Raw genomic sequence first — 21,113 nt, forward strand, 5'->3', positions numbered from 1 at the left:
TTGTCGATGTCGATGGCAGGCAGGGAGCACCAGCTGTCGTTAATGAGCTCCACTGTAGCTCCCTTTTAATATTATTTTTTATTTATTTTTTTGTCCAATTTCGAACATCTCACATTTCAGCAGAGTTCATGGCATATCCGCATAATGAATTTGCATTTTGGCCACAATATATATCCACACATATATCGCTCCGATCCGCGTAATATGAGGAGGCAGGCGGCGGCGGCGCTATTAACTTGCAACATTGGTGGCACAAAAAAATTAAACAAAAAATTGATTCAAGAGACTGTAGTTTGAAAGAAATGTGCAAAAAATAAAAGAAATGAGATTGCAAACTCATTCAATTTGAGGGATTTGGATCAGATTTTTGCAATTAATCATCAGAAATGGGAGATATTAGCTTTTTTTAGGGGATTAGATGGAAGATATAGAAGAACTATAAGGGGGTAGAACTTCTATAGTCTAAGACTCTCTTTAGTTAAAGAGTTCTTAACAATATACTACAAAATACTAACAAAAACAAAGCAAACTCTAGAAGACTCTCTAGAAGAAGCCCTCTTATCAAAATACTCCAACAAAATACCAAAAAAAAACAAACAAACACTAAAAATAAGCAAATAAACTGCTCTATTCAGTATATAAAATAGAAGATATAATAAATAAATAAAAGAATCTCTATAGAGAAGGTATTTTAGCCAAGTTCTTATCAAAATACTAAAAATATAAAACAAAATACCAAAAACAAACCAAGTGAAAGGGTTCGAAATGAAACAAAAAGCAAAAAAATATGAGAAGATAAGGCAAAAAAGCGAATAAAAGCGTAAAAAACGACAAAAACTAGCAACTAAATTTGTGAAACCGTTATTACCATGTCGTGCTTGCCCCTTTCCTCTTTTTTTTAGCCATTTTTTTGTGTCGTTCCAATCTTTTGACCAGGTCGATTATGAAAGAAACATATTTCTGTAACTGTATCTGTATCTAAACAGTCAATAGTATCTATGTATCTGTATCTGTCTTAGTGTGTGGGTTTACTAACTCGACTGTTTTGGTAGCTGGCCTGGGTCTGGGGTCTGGGCCCTGGTAGTGTCTTTTGGCCATTTGTTTGCATCGAAAAGCATCGTTTTTTAGCATTTTTTTTTTGTAGCTCTTTCTTGTTTGCTTTTCTTTCTTTTTTTTCGTTTTTTTTTTTATTAATCCAATTTGTTGTTGTTTTTGATTGTTATATAGTAGTAGTAGTATTGTTTGTTGTTGTTGTAACACTATGCGGGTGCTAATTCAATTAGCGGCATTAGTAGTAGCCGAGGCGAGGCAAGGCGCCATTGCAACACAAATTAGGTATTTTTTTATTGCAAACTTTTGTTTAGGCTTTAAGATTGGGAAGTATTATTTTTTGGTATTATTTTATTTTAAAAAAAATTTACATAAAATACCAAAAATATATACTAAAACTTCACAATCCTCTCAGATCTTGGCTTATTTATTGATTTTTATTTATTTATTTAAGAAATTAGAGGCCTACTGTGAAGTATTAAGTGGTTTTTAGGCTTTCTAATGAAAAAAATAAGAAAATAGATAAAATAAAGTAAAGAAAAATACTAAATATTAAATACCAAACCCAATTGACTGGAAAACTGTAACGGGAATGGTCAGAAACGAGAGCGAAAGGCGGAGAGAAAAAAAAAAAAAAGCAAAGTGCAATGCCAACCGCATTTTGGAGCCCAATAGGGGGAAGGGGGAGGGGGGCATGGAACTATAGAAATGTTAAGGGGGACATGTGCGTTCATGTCTGTGTGCCCCACTGCTACTGATTTGTGTCTCATTTGAAAAGACTCTTCTTCTTTTTTGTCCACTTCTTTCACTTCTTAGTTTGTTTTTTCTTCTATTTTTTTTTTTTTTTTTAGCTCATTATGTCAGCAGTTTATGGTCACCTGCAGTGTAAAAAAAAGGTAGAAGAAGAAGAAAAATAAAAAGGAAAACCCGACACCTTAGAAGCTCTGTAAACTATTGATGAGGTCCCCCCCTTTTTTTTTTGAAGAGAAAACCCTACAAAGTACTTGGGTATTGGTTCTAGTAGACCTTTTTTTTTAATTTTTTTTTTAAGAGTCCAACAAATGGATCAGTGGAGCAGTTGGTGTGTGGGGAAAAGTAAGAAAAGTAGAAAACTGAACGAAGATGACAAGAAATTATGTTCTGCAACTTTCGATTTTAAACTCCAGAAGGGAGCACAAAATAACAGCAAAAATAGAGCAGAAAAAGGGGGTTTTTTATAATTTAAAATATTTAAGAATTAAAAAATAGCTAAGAAATATATGTAGTTTATAAATAATATTGGATATAAGGATGTTTTTTGGCAAAATAAATGGCTTTTAACTGACTAGCTCAAAAACACAAAATTTTTTTAATTTCATATTATTTTCAATCAAAAATAGAATTAAATTCCTCAGAAAAGCCTTAAAACATAATATTTTTCATAATTAATCTCTTTAATCTCTATATCCCTAAAAAAATCTATGGCCTGGAACCATTTTCTCAAAATACCGTAACTCTTCCATTGAACCTTCCACGCACTTCTTTTACGCTCTCCTTCTCTCCTTGCTAGTCTCTCACACTCTCTCCCAAAAATGCCTACACTTTGCAAATGGTTGCGCCTGCGCCTTTCCATGCCTGCCTCTTCCTGTGCCCCTATATGTATGTGTGTGTGTAAGGAGAACATTTCATTTTACTCACCTTCTTTTCACCAGAATGTAGAGAGAAAGAGAGTGGCAGAGCAGATGGCCGGTGAGAGGATCCTCTCGATCTATCAAAATTGCTGCCTTTCCAGTGCGTGTGCGCGCAGCAGCATGGAATTAAACGCAACTTGTTGTTGTTGTTGGGAATATATATATAGCCGCTTCTGCCTGCTAGAGTGCTTCTTCTTCTTCTCCACTTTGATGCTGCTGCTGTGTTGTTGTTGTTGCTTGGAATCCGGTTTTTTTTGTTTAATTTCTTTCAACTTTTTGTATTTCTCTTTTCTTATTTTCCCGTGACTCTTTCCTTTCCACCGTTCTGCTTCTACTAGTTGTTATTATTTTTATTTTTCCAAAAAACCAAAAAACACTTCACTTGAAAAAAAATTAATAACTTTTTTTATCAACTGCACTTTTCTTCGTTTTTTTTTTTGTTATTTTTTCAAATACGCAGATCGAAAAAAAAGAACACTCGCGCGCGGATAATTATAGCGGATAACTGACCGATTTCCGATAAGAGACTACCACGTTTTTTTCACAAATTTACCTTTCGCGGCGCTCTCTCTCTGCTGCGGCTGCCTTTTAATCGCAATTATTATCCCTTTCCAGCAACTCGTTTCCAAAATCCAAACTCCGTCTGCCCGAAAATCACGTTCAAAATTCACGCTGAATATTCGCCGCGATACACCGACGCGCTGCTCTGCGTGCGTCTTCTTCGGCGGTTCAAAATACTGTAAAATACGGCTAGCAGCCGGGGTGGTTGTTGAGTGGCGGCCGTCGTCGCTGCTGGTTCGAGATTGGAGCCGGTCGAACCGAACATGTTGCCAGCCCCCCACAACGTGTTCCGTTTGGGGCTCGTTGGGGTGCTGGCTCGATTGGATGGTTTGGCGGTTGGTGGCTGTTTTTTAGAAATAAAAATAAAATACTTTTTTTTAATATTTTATGCTAAAATATAATATATTTTTTATATTTTTAATTAAATATTTTAAAGTAATTATTCATTTATGATAAATTACTTCTTAAAACTATTTTTAAAAAATATTAAGTATACGCAGTGTTAGAAAATATTTTTTATAAAATTATTTCCCATTAAATAATATTAAATGGTAATAAATTAAGTATTTTTTTAGAAAAATATTAATCCTTTTTTATACATAAATTTATTTTTTATGAAAAGTTAAAAAAAAATCAAGTATACGCCGTGTAAACAAAAACAAGACCTCTAATAAAAAATGTTAATAATATTATATATTTGACCCCCAAAAAATGCCATCACTGTCACAGCCTTAACGGTTCGATGTTGCCTGCAACCTGGCCCGGTTCGACTCACCTGGACAGCCAACCTACCTGCGCCGGCGTGCCAGCCGAACCAAGCGCAACAGTTTGAAATTTCTCAAAGCCGGTCTCCGCATCGAACATGTTCGCCCCGACTGCCAACATTATGTTAAGTTAACATTGGAGCCCCCTTCTGCTGGCATTGTAATTAATTATTGGCCAAAAAATAATACACGAAAAAAAAAAAGAAAATAAAACGTATAAGAAGGTCCAAGACCAATACGAAACACTGCCAGATATGGCCCCCATAATACTATTTATATAACCATTGAGTTCGATTAGCAGGTGAGCAGGCGCGAACGGCTGCCAGAGCGAGATGGCCTCAGGTTCGAGTGCGTAGCGAGCATTTTAATGAGTTCGATGGCTGTCACCTGTCTCTCTTACCTGGTCTTGTTGTTTCTGTTGTTGTTGTTTTTGTTGTTGTTGCTTTTGCACTTGACTTTGGGTTGTGTAATTAAGCGGCGCATTGCATCCTAATTTGAATTTTTTTTTTTTTTTTTGAGCTAGTAGTCAGAGTCAGAGTCCGAAACGGGGATGACCTTGGCGGGGCGGCAGCCCCCAAGGGCCAAGGTCAGGGTCGCACAAGGTCCGCAAAGTGGCCAAAAAATAAATAATATCTCAAGCACTAGAAGACAAGTGCCTAACTATCATTGTTTGAATTTATTTAATTTTTTGAATTTTTTAATATCTATTAAGGTTAACCCTAATTTCCCATTTCTTATAATTTTCAACTACTTGATTCTTTTCTTAAGCCCTCTCTTTCTTACTTTCTTTCTGTTCTTTTTCGACTGGAAAGCAAGTGAAAATTCCAAAAAAATAATAATAAAATAATAATAATTACAATAAATAATAAAAACAAAAGTTTCAATTAAGTCTCTGCTGGTTTAGAACCTTTAGCTTCTTTGATAGTTTCTTTTTCTTAAAAAAAAACAATAAAAAATAAAACGAATAATAATAATAATAAAGCTAGAAAGACAACAGAAATTAACAAGCCAGGGAAGCGTTGAAGAGTAAAATGCAATAAAAACAACAATAACATTAAAAAAAGGGGGGAGAAGAAAGCGAAAAGAAAAGAAAATTTTTAAGGTGACCAGCCAAGAAACAAAAGGAATATTAGAACCACATACAGTGGTCACCAAATAAAAGGAACTAAAGGGCAATATTTGCATTTTAAACTAAAAGATACTAATAAAATATAAATCATAAAAATAAAAAACAAATAAATAATAAAAAGTAAAGAAAATAATGAAAAAAAAAATAAAAAATATCAATTGTTCCTAAAGGTTTCGAACTTTAAACAAATTATCAAAAAAAGTAAAAACTAACTTAAAAATTGAATAAATTAGTTGTCTTCAAATATGTAAATAGAGCTTAATATAAATATTTACAATTAAAAATGAATAACAAAAATGTAGTAAAAATTAAGAAAAAAATAAAAATTAAATAAGAGCCTTTTTTAGTTACTTTTTGTAAGAACTCTTTTATATTTTTCTTTTTTTTAACTTTATCTCATAATCTATTTTAATTTAAAGCCTAAATTTGAAAAAAATGTCTTAAAAATTCTTTTAAAATTACTTTTTAACTAAAAATAAGCTCTAATTCTTTAGTTCTTCAAGTGTAGTGACCACTGTAGCCATAAGCAAATCATGTTAATCGCTGGCCGACTAAGAGGCGGAGACTTTGAGGGGCAAGTGCAGCGAGGCGTGGCTAAAATGGGGCAAGAATGCTCCGAAAGGGGGGGACAGGGGGAAGCCATTGTTTGGACTCTTGCTTTCGGCGATTTAATCGACAGTGCACTGTGCAAAGTGAAAGCCCATCACCACCGACAGGTGGCGCTAAACGGGTGTTAGGAACTCTCGTCTTGAGAGATTTCTGATTATATTTTAAGAGGTTTTTAGGGAATTATTATTATTTGGAGGGGAGTTTTAAGAAACTAATTAGCCAGGAATCTTTTTAAAGATATAATACATAAGAATATAAAGTTTCAGCCGGTTATCTTTAAGTTTTTTTTTATATTATTATATATAATATTTTTTTTGAGTGTCATTTGCCTCTTAACTCCCCGAAGTTAAGAAGTCTGTGTAAACAGCTTGGCCAGTAGACCATTAAAGGCGTTGTTAAAGCCTTCAATTACCTTTATGAGCCTTTTCCACCTTCCATCCCTTAACCCCTTGTGTCCTTTTAATCCTTATCGGTACTGGGCCAGTCGCCCACGCCCACGCCCACGCCCTGCACTGACAATTATAATTACTTTAATGATGATTTCAGCTTCAGTTGACTTGTGGCGGCAACAACTACACTGGCCGGAAAATGCCTTCTCTTTTGTTTGTAAGCTCTTAAAATGCAATTATAGATTCCGAGAGGCGACAGGAGGGCGGGAGGACGGGAGGACAGGAGGCCTGCCAGGAAATGAATTTAATTGCAATGCGATGGCAAATCGAATTAAACACACTGCAAAAAGGACAACAAATGCTAAAACATGGGAGAGAAAAAAATGAGAAAAAAAAGGAGAAATACACACGACTTCCTCAACCTGCGGCGAGCCATTCAATTGAATATTTTAATGCAAATTAACCCATTAATGTCTGCCAATTGCAGGCTACAGCGGAAGAGAGGGGCAAAGGGTAGGGGATGGAATTAACGGACAAAGCAAAAAGGACCTGCCAGGACGATTTCGAGTTCCAGGAAGTCGTCAACTCTACACCCTTTAAATGAGAATATCTCGACTTATATACTTCCGATCTGGAAAAGGGATGTCTTTTCAGATTTGTGTGAAGATTTTCTTTTAAAATTGATAAAAATTGAAGAATGAAATATTTTTCAGATTTTTTTTTTAAATTCCATGGTGGTACCCCTTTAAAAAAGTGAAACTCCCCCAAGAGCCCCCTCAGAAAGGGCATATCTTGAAGAATTCTTAACCGATTCTTCCGAGGAATACCTTAAACGATTTGTGGAAGAATTCTTCATAATTCTCCATCAAAATTTGAGGAACAATTTTTTTTTCAATTTTTTTGAAATTTTTCATGGAGGTACCCCCTTTAAAAAGTTGGTTTTTGCCACTTTGTCCCTTTATACCTTATAGGGTCGGAGATGGCCACTTTTGACCAAAATTATAATACCCTCTGCAAGGGTATAATATAGTTTTTTGGCGCTTTTTCCCAATTTAAATGATTAGATTTTAGAACATATGTACATATGTATGTTTAATAAATGCTTTGAATATTTCCACGAATAATGCCTATCAGTTGATTTTAACCTTTGACATCCGAAATTACGCTTCTGTCTATAATTGTTTGGCTTTCTCCCAAAGTGTCTCAATGAAAGGGTCGAGGCCAGCAAGCTCAGATCTGAGTAATATATATATTATATTATATATACATCCCATACGGATGAAAATTTTTTGCTCTCTTATCTCAAAACTATTCCATTCAGTTCAGATTTCACAGACAGCTCTCGCATGAGTTTCGGGTCTGATAACAGATTAGAGTCTCTCGGGAGGGCTATAAGAGCCAGAGCCCGGGCTTTGGCTCCATCAGTCGAATTCTTCCAGTGGCCTGAAGGCAAAAGTGTGTTTTTTATTTAAAAAAAAAGGAGAAATGATTCTACCGGCGGTTTTCCTGTGCTTAATTTCCATCTCCCTGGCATCGGACGAAGGAGTAATAGCGGTCTGGAGTGAAATTGTTCCAAAATATTAACAAATATTCAAATTCCATAGGCGTGTTACGTCACCAGTGAGATGGAGGATGAATGCGGGTCGGTCTTCTACCCCATCGTCAAGCCCCTTCTCAGATACTTTGAGGTTTGCCAGACGAAGGATCGGAAGAACGCAGACCTACAGGACTCACTGGATGAACTTAACCTCAAGTACTCAAAATTGCTGGAGAAACATTCGGCATCTCAGGATAACTGTATTGTCGTTGCACTCAAATACGCAGAGATCCAGGAAAAGTTTCAGCAGAGAGGCCCAAATGAAACCAATTCGAAAAATGAACAACTTCAGAATAAGCTAATTGAACTGAATCGTCAGAATGCGAGGCTGCAGGAACAGAGTTCAAATAAAGATGTGGAGCTCCGAAGTCTTAGGGCACAAATAGCTCAACAAGCTGCTCAAATCACTCAGTTGAAGGACCAAACCTCTGATCTTAAACAGACTTGTGAGCTCGGCAAGCTGAAGGATCTTTTCAGCGAAGAGATAGCAAAGTTGCGGGAAGTTGTGAAAAGTGGAAGTGGAACTGAACCCAATACTACTCAGTCGAAGTCAACTCAAGTTGGTAAGTTTCTTAAACTCAATAATTTGGAATGTAAAATAACAAATGTTTTTTAGATCTTCCAGATCGGTGTCCATCAACACAAGATGAATTTGTTGTCTACCTAGAAATCTATTTCCCAGGATTGGAACCTTTTCAAGTGCGTTGCTACTCAAAGGAGGATGTTGGATCTGGATGGATGATGGTTTTTTCTAAATATTATTATTCAACGGAATTGAATCAAACATATGATCAGTATATAAATGGATTTGGAGATGTGAAATATGCACACTTCATTGGACTTGAAAAATTACATATTTTAACGAGCCAGAAGCCGCATGAGGTTATGGTTTATGAATATTTTGAAAATAATAGAGTAATATGCGAGAGCTTCGTTGTGGGCGGCAGGAGCGAAGGTTACAGCCTGAAACAGATTGACGGTTGTAGAGGCGATACTTCCCGCTTCAATCTCATTCAGGGAACAAAGTTCTCGACATTTGATCGCGATCAAGATGGAAATCCGGATCACAATTGGGCACAGGAATTGGGCTATGGATTCTGGTTTGGTTCCGAGTAGGTATTCGAATTCTTCATCATCTTCATAAAATAATTGCTTTTTTTATTTTTCATTTGATAGAAAGCTAGTAGATGATTTGATTTGGAATAGTAGCAGATTCTTTCATTTTTATATCCGAAGAAAGGATTGAAGATCTCCCAAGCAACCTCCTTCAGAAGTGGAATTTGGAAATAAAAAAATGATGTCTGGAATTTGGAAATTTACATAATTTTATGCAATTTGTTGAAAAGTTAAAAAGGCTCCTGCAGTTCATAAATTGAACATGATTAATAAATTTAACTTTAAATTAAGTGTTGCTTATTAAGTTAAGTGTTGTTAAGATGCCTCCTTCACTGCGTTGCACTTCCTACACTTTTGACCAAAATTATAATACCCTCTGCAAGGGTATTAAAATGTCTATAACTCTGGAGATTCTCATCCGATCTTCAAAAGGAATACCTTAATCGATTTGTGGATCGATTCCCCATCAGATCTCATTCAAATCTAAGAAAAAAATATTTTTTACATTTTTTGGAAATTTTACAAGGGATACCCCTTAGAAATCATGGACCTCCTTATATGAGACCTTGCAATGTCTATATATTTCTCATTTCTTAACCGATCTTGGAAAGGAATACCTTCACCGATTTGTGTATCGATTTTCTATAATATTCTATCGAAATCTGATGACAAAATATTTTTTAATTTTTTTTCAAAATTATTCTGTGGAGACCCCTTCAAAATGTCGGATTTCTTTATATACCCCCTTAAAAAAGGCCATATCTCGATCAATTTCTATCCGATTTTTGAAAGGAATATCTTTATCGATTTGTTTATCGATTCTCTATCATTTTCTATCAAAACCTGAGAACAACATTTTTTTCAATCATTTTTATTTTTTCCTGGGGGAACCCCTTTTAAAATAATGGCTCTTCTTATACGGGTCCTACCGATGGCTATATCTCAGCCAATTCTTGTCCGATCTTCAAGCCAAGTGTCTCGATCGATTTGTGTATTAATTTTCTTTTGTTTTCTAACAAAATCTTGAGATGAAATATTTTTTAGATTTTTTTTAAATTTTTCCCAAGGGTTCTCTTTCAAAATACTGATTTCTCATATATCGCTCCTTATGATTTCTATATCTTTTTAAATTTTAAACCGATTTTGAAGAGGAATACCTTAAAAGACTCGCCATTTAATACTTATTCTAATCTCAAAAGATAAATCAGAAATTTAAATCTCAAAATAAAATTTTTAATAAATTTTCTTCAAAAAGTTTCTGTAAAAAAAAGTATAGCCTACTTTTTGGGGTTGGACCTGAGTCCTGCTGTAGGTCCTCTCTAAAATATCCCTAGAAAGCGAATAAAAAATGCCAGGGAATTAAAATCGAATAGATTTGGAAAAAAAAATAAGAGGGCCTAGAACTTATATATTTTAAGGATAATTAAAGGACTCTTTGAAAGGATTATTTTAAAGGATAATTTTGGGCCAAGAATCCCTGGCACTTGGCCACAATTATTCAATTAAAAAATTGCCTTCCCCGAGACATTAAAATAATTTTTGGCCAAGAAGATGGACAGAGGAGAGAGAGGGGCGAGAGTTGGGGTGGGGTGGTAGTGGGGGGCGTAGTCTTGGTCCTGACTTCAAAGTAGGCGTGGCTGACAACAATGTTGGCAGCTGCATGGAAAACTTGGGAAACTTTTTAAGTGACTTCTAATAGCGAATTATGATGCAGCCGAGGAGGGGGTGAGGAGGGGGGGAGGGCCAATTTTCAATGCATTGTGGGTGGTCTGCCAAGGGGGAGGGGTGTGTGGCATGTGGCAGGAGGAAAAGTTCACGCTTAAAACTTGACAACGATAACTTCATTGAGGAGTGAAAAGTCAAGAGCAAAGAGGGGGGCAGTGGAGGGGAGGGAAAACCTACAAGGAGGAGGGGGAGGAGGAGGTATGTGGTTGCCTAAGCCTGACAAGGAGGGGGGAGGAGGATAAGAAGGTCCTTCTAGGACACACTTGCTGCCTAAGCCCGAAAGTGAGAGAGAAATTTTAACAAAGTTAGTTAGTTTCTTCCTTCCTTCCGGAGTTACTTCCGTTCTGCTCTCGATGGCTTCTCAGTATGTGGAAGTACACTTGAAAAAATATATTCGAAATATATACAAAATAATAATAATAATAATAATACAAAAAATATATATAAAAAATATTTACTAAGATATTTCATAAGAAAAAGTCTATAATAGATAAAAATAGATAATAATAGATAATATTATATAATATTTTAAAGGATTTTAAGGGAAGTTATGTAAAAGTATTGTATTTGGTTAAAAAAAAAAGGCATTATTCTTTAAAAAAAAGAGATATAGGAGATAATATAAGATATTTAAGTATTATTTAATATTTTCTATATTTTTTAATATATTATTTTTATTTCAAATATAACATTTTAGAGGATTGTAAGGGAAATTATGGAATATTATTGTATTTTGTTTAAGATATATGAGATTAATATATTAGAGGAATTATATAATAATTTATGATAATTTCTATATCTTTTTTTTTTTTAAATAATATTAATTTATCTATTTGTAATATATATATATTTAAAAAATTTCTTCCAGTGTTATGAAAATAATGACAAAATGCACTCTGACATAATCATCATAATCATCATCCTCCTCATCAGAGCACGCATGTCGGCCCCCCCCTTAGATTTCACCCCCTCCCGTGGCCACCCCTGACCAACTTTTAAGCAAGACCCCCCCACCTCCCCCCTTGGAAAAGTTGCTCGTTTTAATGAATTATGCGTACATTGATAATAATTTCCTGGTTAGCTTTCTGCCACGACTGCCTCTCGGCTCCCAGCCAGAGTTGTTTTTTTTTTGGCAATAACCTAAGTGGAACCACCCCCTCCTCTCTCTAGCTGCGTCCTTGCCACGCCCACACCCACCTGACACCGACTGGAGGCGGCTGCTGTCTGCACTAATATAAAAGTTTCGTGCACTTTTAATAAGGCTGCATTTATGACGACAGCAGAACCAAAAAAAAGGGGGGAAAAATGGGTCTAGGGGGTGGATGGCATCAACTGCATATGACGACAAGTGTCAAGAAGTCGACAGCAGTGAGGAAAAGTTGTAGTTTTTTTTTTTAGGAGGGGGGGGTGGATAAAAATAAAGTCAAACAAAAAGTAAAACTCAAAAGTCAAGAACATATTTTGAGAAAATAAAGAGAGCTGAAGAGAAAGCGAAATTTTCGGGTTAGACTTTAAGGGGGTTTTAGTGGGTTAAGATATTAAAGTGAGGGATTAAAAAAAAGGGATTAAAATAGAAAGTTAAAGGAAGTATTAGAAAATGATATAAATAGGAATAAATAGGAGAATAGTAGAATAGTAAGATATAATGGTATTTTATGATATAGTAGTCCTTAAAATACTTACTTTTCTATCTATAACTATTATTTCTCTATTATTACACCTCTACAAGTCCAGAAATATAGAAACTATCGAGAAAAATAATAAAATAATTAAAATAATAGAGAAAAATAGAAAATAGCAGGATAGTTATAGAGATATTATGATATTATAAGAAAGTAATCTCAACAATCTTAATTTATCCAACTATTTTTAGACTATTTTTAGTTAGTTATTAGTACCATTAGTTAGTAATGGTATAATGTAATGGTAATGGTATAATAACCACTAATCACTTTCTCTCCTTAATTAACCCTAAGGAATTAAATAAAAAGTAGTATTTTAAGTAAAAAATAGTAAAATAGTTACTATAATAGGGAATAGGGAATAGGAATAGTACTATATGATATAAGATATAAGATCCTAACTATCCCCACTTGTTTTTAAACAATTTTCTCTCTACTACCATACTATCCTCTCAAAAAACTTTGTATTTTTAGTAAAATAACAACTAAAATAGATAATATTTTAAGACTTATAGCATATAATATGTCATAGAAGCCTCTTAAAAGACAGTATCCCCTTTATTTATCCATTCTCTATACTCCAATCCATATTTTATGGCAAATTATTTATTTAAAAGGCAATTCAAAACTATAATTCATAATAATTCATCTTCGAGTAATGCCCAAAAGGCAATAAATTGTGGAATGGCTATTAAAGGTATCTGTTTGGAAGGCCGTAAAAGCCAAAACTGAATGGTTTCAGTTTTTGGGCCAACTTATGGTTGTCCTTCGGGCACTTCCAACACCCACCTACCACCCACCTAGCACCCTCTGCTCCTCTTCTAATTGAGTTGTTTGCTTGGCAGGATGTTATTTCTGTTCTAATACCCTACCAGAGGGTATTATAGGGTATTTTAATTCTTAATCATTTTTTTTTTAAATTAATACAATTAAAAAGAGATTATTTTTGAAGATTTTTTAGTCAAAAAATCATAAGAATTCTTGTTAAAAATTGAAATAAAAATCTCTAGAGCATTTGAACCTTTGTCCTTTATCCTTTGGTCCTTTGTGGGGCGTTGGCATGTAATTGCATTAAATTCCCACTAGCCACTGGGCACTGGGCAGTACAGTGAAGCCTCTAGAAACAGTCAATGGTATTTTAATAGAGCCTAATGGGCATTTTAATTGCCTGGGCAGGCCACAAAACGGGGCGTGGTCAGTGTTTGGGGCGATAAAAGTAACACTCCCACATACTCCCCCTCCCAACACACTCATACTAACACAGACAGACAGAGACAGAGACTGAGAGCCGCGCTTTATCTTTATGAATATCGCGACACTTTATGAAGGCCCCTGGAACGACATTGGCGATAAAAACACAAAAACGTGTCCACTGTTCAAAATAGGAAAGAGAGGAAAAAAAAAGGAGGACTGGAAGGGGAGACTGGGGTAACTCTGAGGAGACAGTGTCACGTAGCTGACAGATATGTCTCTGATACATGGGCCAGTTTACAGTTACACCAAAAGAAATTACCAAAAGATTCTAATCTTAATTATATTAACTCTATAAATAACTGTTAATTGAGTGGCTTAGAGAGAGATTAAACTTACCGTTTTCCAATTTTCCAAACATCACTTCCAATATATTTTCCAATAAATTTTCTGCACTGCTCTCCCAGTTTGGCTATGTGGGTCGCCTTTCTCCATCTCCTTTCTCCGCCCCACACTTTGTCACCTCTTTTGTCTCAGCTTCTGTGTTCTTCCAAGCGCTCTGTGTGTTCTCTTTCTTTAGTGTTCTCGTTTCTCCATCTCTGTGTCTTTATGGAAAGCTTAATTGATAGATCGACCGCGCAGGGGCGATTAGTAAAAGGTATGACACAGTTAACACCCGTGATTGATGGATCTGGCTTACGGCTATACGGCTTATGGCCATAAAGGGGTTACCCTTACCCTTACCCCACTCTATGCAATGTTATGTTATATTATTCTATATATAAATTATAAAGTTAACCTTAAAGCGAAAGCTGGAAGGAAAGAGAGATCGCATTGTAACAGTATCTTCCAGTACTTACCTTTTAGATTGTTTTTTTTTTCATCCTTTGATTTTTGATTATATATTTTTGTTATACAACTTAATGGCCAATAGAGGCAACAAATTGGATGTCATCATCGTCACCTTTAACTGTAAAATGCAGCAGAAACAGCAACTATTGCCTAATAGAGTAAAGGGGGGTATCTCATTAAAAAAGTTTAAAATAAACAAAAAAAAATAATAATATAAATATATAGTTTAAAATATTAGTTTTTTATCATATATATATTTATTATTTATTATTAATATTATTATTTTTATTTATTTATTTTTTTAACTTACCTCCCTCCCTCCGTGAAATCATTGAACCCACGAACAGTAGCCACCGGTAGCCAAGTGGCAAGTGGCAAGTGGGTTAAGAAAGTGCCAACTGCCGCTATGCAACACGATAATGAAGATCCCAAGCCTCCCAAATACATAATGATGTTTGCAATCATGATGCAACCTGTTTCCTGATTTCGCCATTTGCGCCGAAATCCCTCTCTCTCTCTCTCTATCTCTGAAAAAAAAGAAGAGTTTAATTATAGATATTTGCCTGGAAAGTGACAAGAAAATTCATCCTCATACGTACTTCCATTAATCTTCCAATTTTTTTTTTCTCTTCGCCCTTTTCAAGCAGCCGAACTCCCCTTCCCTCCCCCCAGCAGCCAAAAGACAATGACTGCCACCGTGCAACTTTGGAGTTCTCCTTTTGTCGCAGCGTGTTAATGGGAAATTGAAAATCCATTTGCTGATTAATTTCACAACAGAAACAGCAAAAAAAAACCAACAAATCACAAACACACAAAAATAAACGGGAGCAGCAGGTTATTACTTTGGGGAACGGAGAAGAACTAATGCTCTGCAATTGCGTCGCAGGAATCTCTTGGCGCTGGCATCCAATTCCAAATAACTGTTAGTTCTTGTGTTCTCTCATTTCAGCCTTTAACCCTTTGGGGTTTGCAGCTAAACCTAAAATAAATGTGGTTTTGTTTTAGTACGAATATTATTTGAGTTTTTTAAACAATAAAAGTTATTATTAATTGTTTTAAAAAATATATTTAAAAAACCTTGTTACAATAATTATTAATAAGGGCTTAAATTAATATTTTTCAAATAAAAAAACATTTATGTATGTAACTTACATATTAAAGTAAGCAATACAAGTTAATCTTGCTGGCCATAAAGGGTTAAGTGCCGCAGACGGAAATCGATCTTGCATTCCATTCATACTTTCATAGAGAGAGCGCTTTAAATGAGCGTATGCGTAATCTCAGTGTTCTAACTGTAAGCTTTGTAAGTTAACACCTTGTAAAAATACCAACAACAACAAGCAAAGGGTGAATTTGGATTCTCTGATCGCCATTGAGAGCGAGAGTAAAATGGCAATCAATGGAATGGCGGGCATCCATTTTTAGGCTCACTCTCTCAAAGAGGAAGAAGCGGAAGGAGATAGGGAGAGCGTATACTTGATGTAATGGCAATTTGGCTTGGAATATGCATTCCTGGAAGGATGAAAAGGGAAAGGGTGATAACTTTCAAATTTTTTTAAATATTTTTCTAAAACTCTTTCAAATATCTAAACAATATGAAAATACCTTTTGTTAGAGTATAAAAAACAAGAAAACCCCAAAAATGAAAGCAGCCAGCACAAGAAAAACATTTACGTAAATGAACTTTTTCCTTCTGTTTGGCTACTGTTGTTGTTGTTGTTATTGTTGTTGTTGTTGCTTAGTGCAAAAGTTTTCCATTTTCCGTTTTCAGTTCAGTTCAGTCGAGTTCGTTGTTTGTTTGCTGTTTGTCGCTTCGCTTTTGTCGCTTCGCTTTTGTCGCTTTGCTTCCAAAAAAAAAAAAAACAACAAAAATTGTTGGTAAAATGTTTTTGCATTCGACTGCTATTTGCTAGTTTTCTAGTTTTTTGGGATGTTTCTCTCCTTGTTGTTGTTGTTTTTTGTAAGCCTCCCCCCTTAACCATCCTGTCACCTTCTTCCATTGCAAGGATATTACCAGGAGCTTACAAAGCTTAAACTTTTTTCCAGAGGGGGGCGGTGGAGGGATTAATATCAGAGCAAATCTATTAGTGAAATCGATTGCTAAAAAAATAATTCACTTTTTTAAATTGGCTGAGAAGCTAAGATTCATATTGTGGGGGATTTATTTTAGGGAAATTTTGAGAAAGGTAATTGCGCAAGGACATTAGGGATTATTCCTTTCTAATATGAATTTATTATAGGGAATTTATTTATTTTAAGGGAAATGGATAGAAGAGGGAAAATAGGGGATGGTACTATTATGTTAAGAATAAAATATATTAAATATATAACATTTTGTTTGTTTTAAAAAGTATTTTTGAAGTATTGTTTTAAAGATTTATGTTTATTATGTTATTAAATATTAAATGGAATAAAGCATGAAACATATTTAGACCTAAAAAATAAAAAATATTACAAGTAATTATTGTTTAAATCGCATTTTTATAAGAAATTGTCTATGAATTTGCCTTTTTTCTTTAAAAGTTACCTACTTCTTCCAATTATTCAAAAAATAATAGTTTAAAAGTTAAGTTTTTATAATTCCTGCACTTTCTAATTAAATTATACATTTAATTTTAATAGTTTGTATAATATTTTACTTAAAAATGTTTAAATATTTAGGTTTTTAGTTGATTTTGAACTTTAAATTAAAACTCTTTTTAAAAATAAATTTTTTTAAACACAAAAGTAAGAAACAATTGCACATAATTTTTATATTATTTTTTATTTTTCCTATATAATTTTCCTACTAATGTAGGGTATTCCCAAGTCGTTTTAAAGTTCTTTGAATGGATATCTCTCAGTGCATTATTCATCTGGACTTGGTAGTTACTTAGCTTAGGACTTGCTAAGCCCGAATCGCATACCGTATCCTCGAAAAACTCGCCAGGACACATGATTTGTCCGGATCTCAGTGTCCTGGAGTCTGTCCGCCTGTCCGCCCTGTCCGTCTGTCCGCTTGTCTTGCACCTCCTGTGACAGTTGTGCCATGACATGTCGCCAGAACTTTGGATTTGTTTTCGCCCCAAAATGAAATCGAAAAAAAAATGGGGGAAAAAAAAAATATCAACAATTTAAAGAAGGAATACTAGAGAATCGTTCGCATATCTGAGAGAAATTTCCTCATTCCTAGGTTCCAGAGTCCTTAGTCCTTGGTCCTTAGACCTCACTCCCTAGTCCTTAGTCCTTAGTCCTCTGTATGCAAAATGCAAAAGTTTAGCCAGTAAATCTTTGCAAGTGGCACATAAACTTTGCCAAAAGAAACTTTTTTTCGCAGCTAGATCTGGTGAGAAAAAAAAAATGATACACTGCCAAGAAGCAGGGGTGGGGAGGGGTGTTCAGGGGATCAAAAAGGAAAAGCTGTGAGGAAAAATCCAAACAGTGCCAAGGAAAAGTTTCGCAGCAAAAGGCAAAAGAGCAGTGCCAAGAGTCGCTCATAGGCCATAAGAATTGTGATTTATGGCTAAGGAATGATCTGGCCAACAAGCAGGATAAAAAATGAACAAAAAAAGGACCAAAAACAAGGACACTAAGAGGGGTCAGGTAATCCAACAGGACTAGGACTATCAGCTAATAGGTGAAAGTGAAAAAAAGAGGGAAATATTTGATGAGATTTCTTAAGGTTTTCTTTAAAGATATTTTCTTAAAATATTTCTCAAACATTTTTAAGGGTTTTAAATATAAAAAAAAATCAATAAAAAATTATCTAAACCCTCTCTTATTTGTTTGTAATTTTTATTTAGAAACTCTAATCAAAAATAATGATTCAGAACTAATTGTAAGCCAAGCCAACCCTTTTTTTACGAAAAAATTACAGGCCTTTTCTGGTTGCACCTTAACCCCTTGAATCCCCCCACTTCTTAACCCATTCGATCAAGTGCTGGCAGCTGCATTTTTTGGTGGCACCTTTTGTCGGTTGTCGGTGTCGTAATTAAGTCAGAGTTTTAAGTTTTAAAGTTGGAGTTGCGCCACCTACTAGATAATGCCCCTCATGCCCCAACCACCACTGCCACCACTGCCACCACTCCACTCGAATAGAGCCACCAAGGTCTGGCGGGTTGTCTGTCATTAAATCGCCCTGTCAGACACTCGACAAATGAATGAAATGAATGCCTAACGAGTGACAAGCTCCCCCTTACCAGTCGAAACCCAAAAGATTTCCCAAAAAAATAAAAATAAAATCAGAGAACTATGTAATAATAATAGTTTATAGTAGTTTACAGCTAGTACAGCCTGAAAAAAAACTATTTTAAAGTCTTAAAAATACTAGAGACATAAATATATACATTTTCTTTACTTAAAAAAATGCCAAAAAATCTCCAGAAACACGTCCATTTCAAAATCTCCATTTCCATCTCAAGTAGGTGACCCCGAACCTTTTTTTAAAAATATTATTAGTCTGTCATAGTTTTAAGCTTAAAAATAAATCAATTTCTTTACTTAAAAAGCGGCTGAAAAATGTCTGAAAACTATATTTCCTCATTACCTACCACTTCCAATCCCAAATCTCCATTTCAATCTCAAGTAGGTGACCCCGAGAGACCCCCAGAGCAATTGCAACAGATCATCTTCGGCGTCATCATCATTAGGCCTTCGCACAATCAGTGGCGTGCCTCTTTAGGGGGGGGTACGACTTATCACTTGACCATCACCAAGTTTTGGACTAATTGTTGGATCCGATTTCGACTATTTTTCAATGGGCTGAAGTCCCCTTCGCCCCAAAAGGGGGAGGGGTGGTGTTAATGTCAGATCCGATTAGGCCCGAAAGTCGAAATAATTGCTGAAGAGCTATCGTTGTAATCCGTTGAAGGGGGGGAACTAACTGATTTGGGGCTTCTTGATTTGATTAATCTACCCAGTGCTGCCATGGCTGCTGTCACTGGGAAATGTGTTACGATTTAGCCAAGAGATGAATGGTTTCAACTAATCACCAATCGAGTGAAAAGAGGTTGTTGGGATGGCGAGTTTGGTAATATCTTTTATAGAGATTTTTTAGAGATTAAAGGGGTATTGGTTTATGGATTTTTATTTAGAAATCTTAAGAGAATACTAAGCTAGGAGCTTTAAGATAATATTTCTTAAAAATGGCATACTTAAGAGGTTTCTAGTCTAAAATGGTTATAACTTTTATAAAGATTTCTTTGAGATTAAAAGGGGTTAAAGTTTATGGAAAATAGAAAGAGTTTTGAAGGGGTTTTTGTTAAGAATTCTTTGGAGAATAGTAAGTAAGGAACTTCAAGATTATAACTCTTAAAAATGGCGTATTTAAGAGGTCTGTAGTCTGCTATAGTAATTATATCAGCCAGGGGGTTTAATATTATAAAGGTTAATAGTTATTAAGAGGTTTTTAATAAGAGTTCTACTACCTAAAATAGGTATTCTTAAGTCTTCTTTTATAAACATTCTATAAATTTATGATTAACATTCTTTAAATTAAAATACTTAAGAGACTTTTCTTTAGAGACCTCTTTCTAAAGCTTTTAAACCACTTTCTTAAAGTCTTTTTTTCCTACTTTTCTAGTCTAATTTTTAATCTCAAACCATTATCCCTACAATCCTTAAACTTTGCCATATAGAAGCTCCTTGAAACCCCCCTCCTAGCCAATATATTTCCACGATTTGTTTCCCACTTTGTCTTAGACTTTCTGAATCTGCAATGTTTGCCATATTTTATTCTCCGGCCTGTCAGCTCTGTTGCAGCCTTAACCCTTGGCTCCTACTGCTTCTTGTATATATTATTATCCCTCCAGTGCCTCCAGTGCCACCATCTACCATCTAGCATCTCTTATCCTGGTGAAAAGTGAAGGATAAATCGCTTTAGCGCTTTCGCATAATTTTCAATATCGCGCCAATAAAAAATCAGCCAAGAGCAAAGTCGGGGGTGGTGTTTCAAGGGTGGGGATTGACAGAAATTACATTGAAAATTGGAAAAAATAACCCTCCACCCACACGTACTATACAGATTGCCATTAGCACCTTGCTTACCTGTACTTGCCACACACTCCCAAAATCCCCACCCCCCTTTCAGGTGCAAGATTTATGCGCCATGTGTAGATGGTTCTTTATTCTTTTTTTATTCCATATTTTTTTTTTTTGTCGGAGAAGGGGTTTTAGGGCCTTGGCAGCAATATGCTAAAAATGTGCTTTTGCATCGCAATTTTTTTTTTTTCAATATTCTGCTTCCATGGGGGCCCCCCCACCCCTTTTTTTCCTCGTAGTCCTGCAGACTTGCCCCAAAATCTCCCCCCCCACTACATGATCATATTTTTCTCGCTTGCCATTTTCCTGTTGTTGCTAAAAAGCAATCAAAACTTTTTCATTTACAGACTCCGAGGGACAAGCAAGCCGGAATTCATTTACAATTTATTTTTTAAAAAAATTTTACTTTTTTTCTACCTTTTTTTTATCGGGAGAAGGGAATTTATGGAGGGCTTTTAAGGAAAGGGGGGCATCTATAAGTCCATTTGGACTAAAGGTGATTTAAGAATTAGGATTTAAAATCACTACTGTAACTAATAGATAATTTCTTATCGATTTTTATCGATTTCTATAATAAATTTAGATAGCTTTTTAATAAAAATCGATTTATTATCGATTGTCTTTTAATAATTCTTAAGATATGGGCTCTAACATTCAATCATAGTTTTTTAAACTTAAGAAAAATATATATATTTTAGGCCTAGGTTTATATTTTAGGAATTATACTATTTTTCCTACAATTTCCTATCGATTTATTATC

General features: G+C 35.0%; 3 protein-coding genes across 4 annotated transcripts in view; 1 reads left to right on the top strand and 2 right to left on the bottom strand.

The window, feature by feature from the left end:
* LOC6504703 overlaps positions 1–2,894 on the bottom strand; it is a 68,387-nt gene extending 65,493 nt beyond the window's left edge. For both annotated transcript variants that reach the window (XM_032453193.2, XM_001966329.4), the window contains exon 1: positions 2,728–2,894. The gene's annotated coding sequence lies outside the window, so the exon portion shown is untranslated. The remainder of the gene's footprint in view (positions 1–2,727) is intronic.
* Positions 2,895–3,020: 126 nt separating this feature from the next.
* LOC116655370 lies at positions 3,021–13,919 on the bottom strand. The gene is made up of 2 exons (XM_044717188.1): positions 13,883–13,919; positions 3,021–3,624 (listed from the first exon to the last, which is right to left on the bottom strand). Exons 1-2 carry the CDS (start codon positions 13,902–13,904, stop codon positions 3,248–3,250), a joined length of 399 nt encoding a protein of 132 aa, XP_044573123.1. The 5' UTR covers positions 13,905–13,919; the 3' UTR covers positions 3,021–3,247.
* Positions 7,572–9,175, top strand: LOC6504800 (angiopoietin-related protein 4). The gene is made up of 4 exons (XM_001966331.4): positions 7,572–7,717; positions 7,777–8,332; positions 8,386–8,881; positions 8,946–9,175. Exons 1-4 carry the CDS (start codon positions 7,658–7,660, stop codon positions 9,013–9,015), a joined length of 1,182 nt encoding a protein of 393 aa, XP_001966367.2. The 5' UTR covers positions 7,572–7,657; the 3' UTR covers positions 9,016–9,175.
* Positions 13,920–21,113: the final 7,194 nt, after the last annotated feature.

Source organism: Drosophila ananassae, chromosome XL (genome assembly GCF_017639315.1).
Source record: "Drosophila ananassae strain 14024-0371.13 chromosome XL, ASM1763931v2, whole genome shotgun sequence".
Lineage (NCBI taxonomy): Eukaryota > Metazoa > Arthropoda > Insecta > Diptera > Drosophilidae > Drosophila > Drosophila ananassae.

Excerpts from the sequence above, each read along its gene's own strand:
- LOC6504800 (XM_001966331.4), top strand. The coding sequence starts at position 7,658 with ATGATTCTACCGGCGGTTTTCCTGTGCTTAATTTCCATCTCCCTGGCA. Across the intron at positions 7,718-7,776 it reads CCCTGGCATCGGACGAAGGA|GCGTGTTACGTCACCAGTGA; the intron begins GTAATAGCGGTC and ends CAAATTCCATAG. Across the intron at positions 8,333-8,385 it reads GTCGAAGTCAACTCAAGTTG|ATCTTCCAGATCGGTGTCCA; the intron begins GTAAGTTTCTTA and ends AATGTTTTTTAG.
- LOC116655370 (XM_044717188.1), bottom strand. The coding sequence starts at position 13,904 with ATGTTTGGAAAATTGGAAAACG. Across the intron at positions 3,625-13,882 it reads GTTTGGAAAATTGGAAAACG|CCACCAACCGCCAAACCATC; the intron begins GTAAGTTTAATC and ends TCTAAAAAACAG.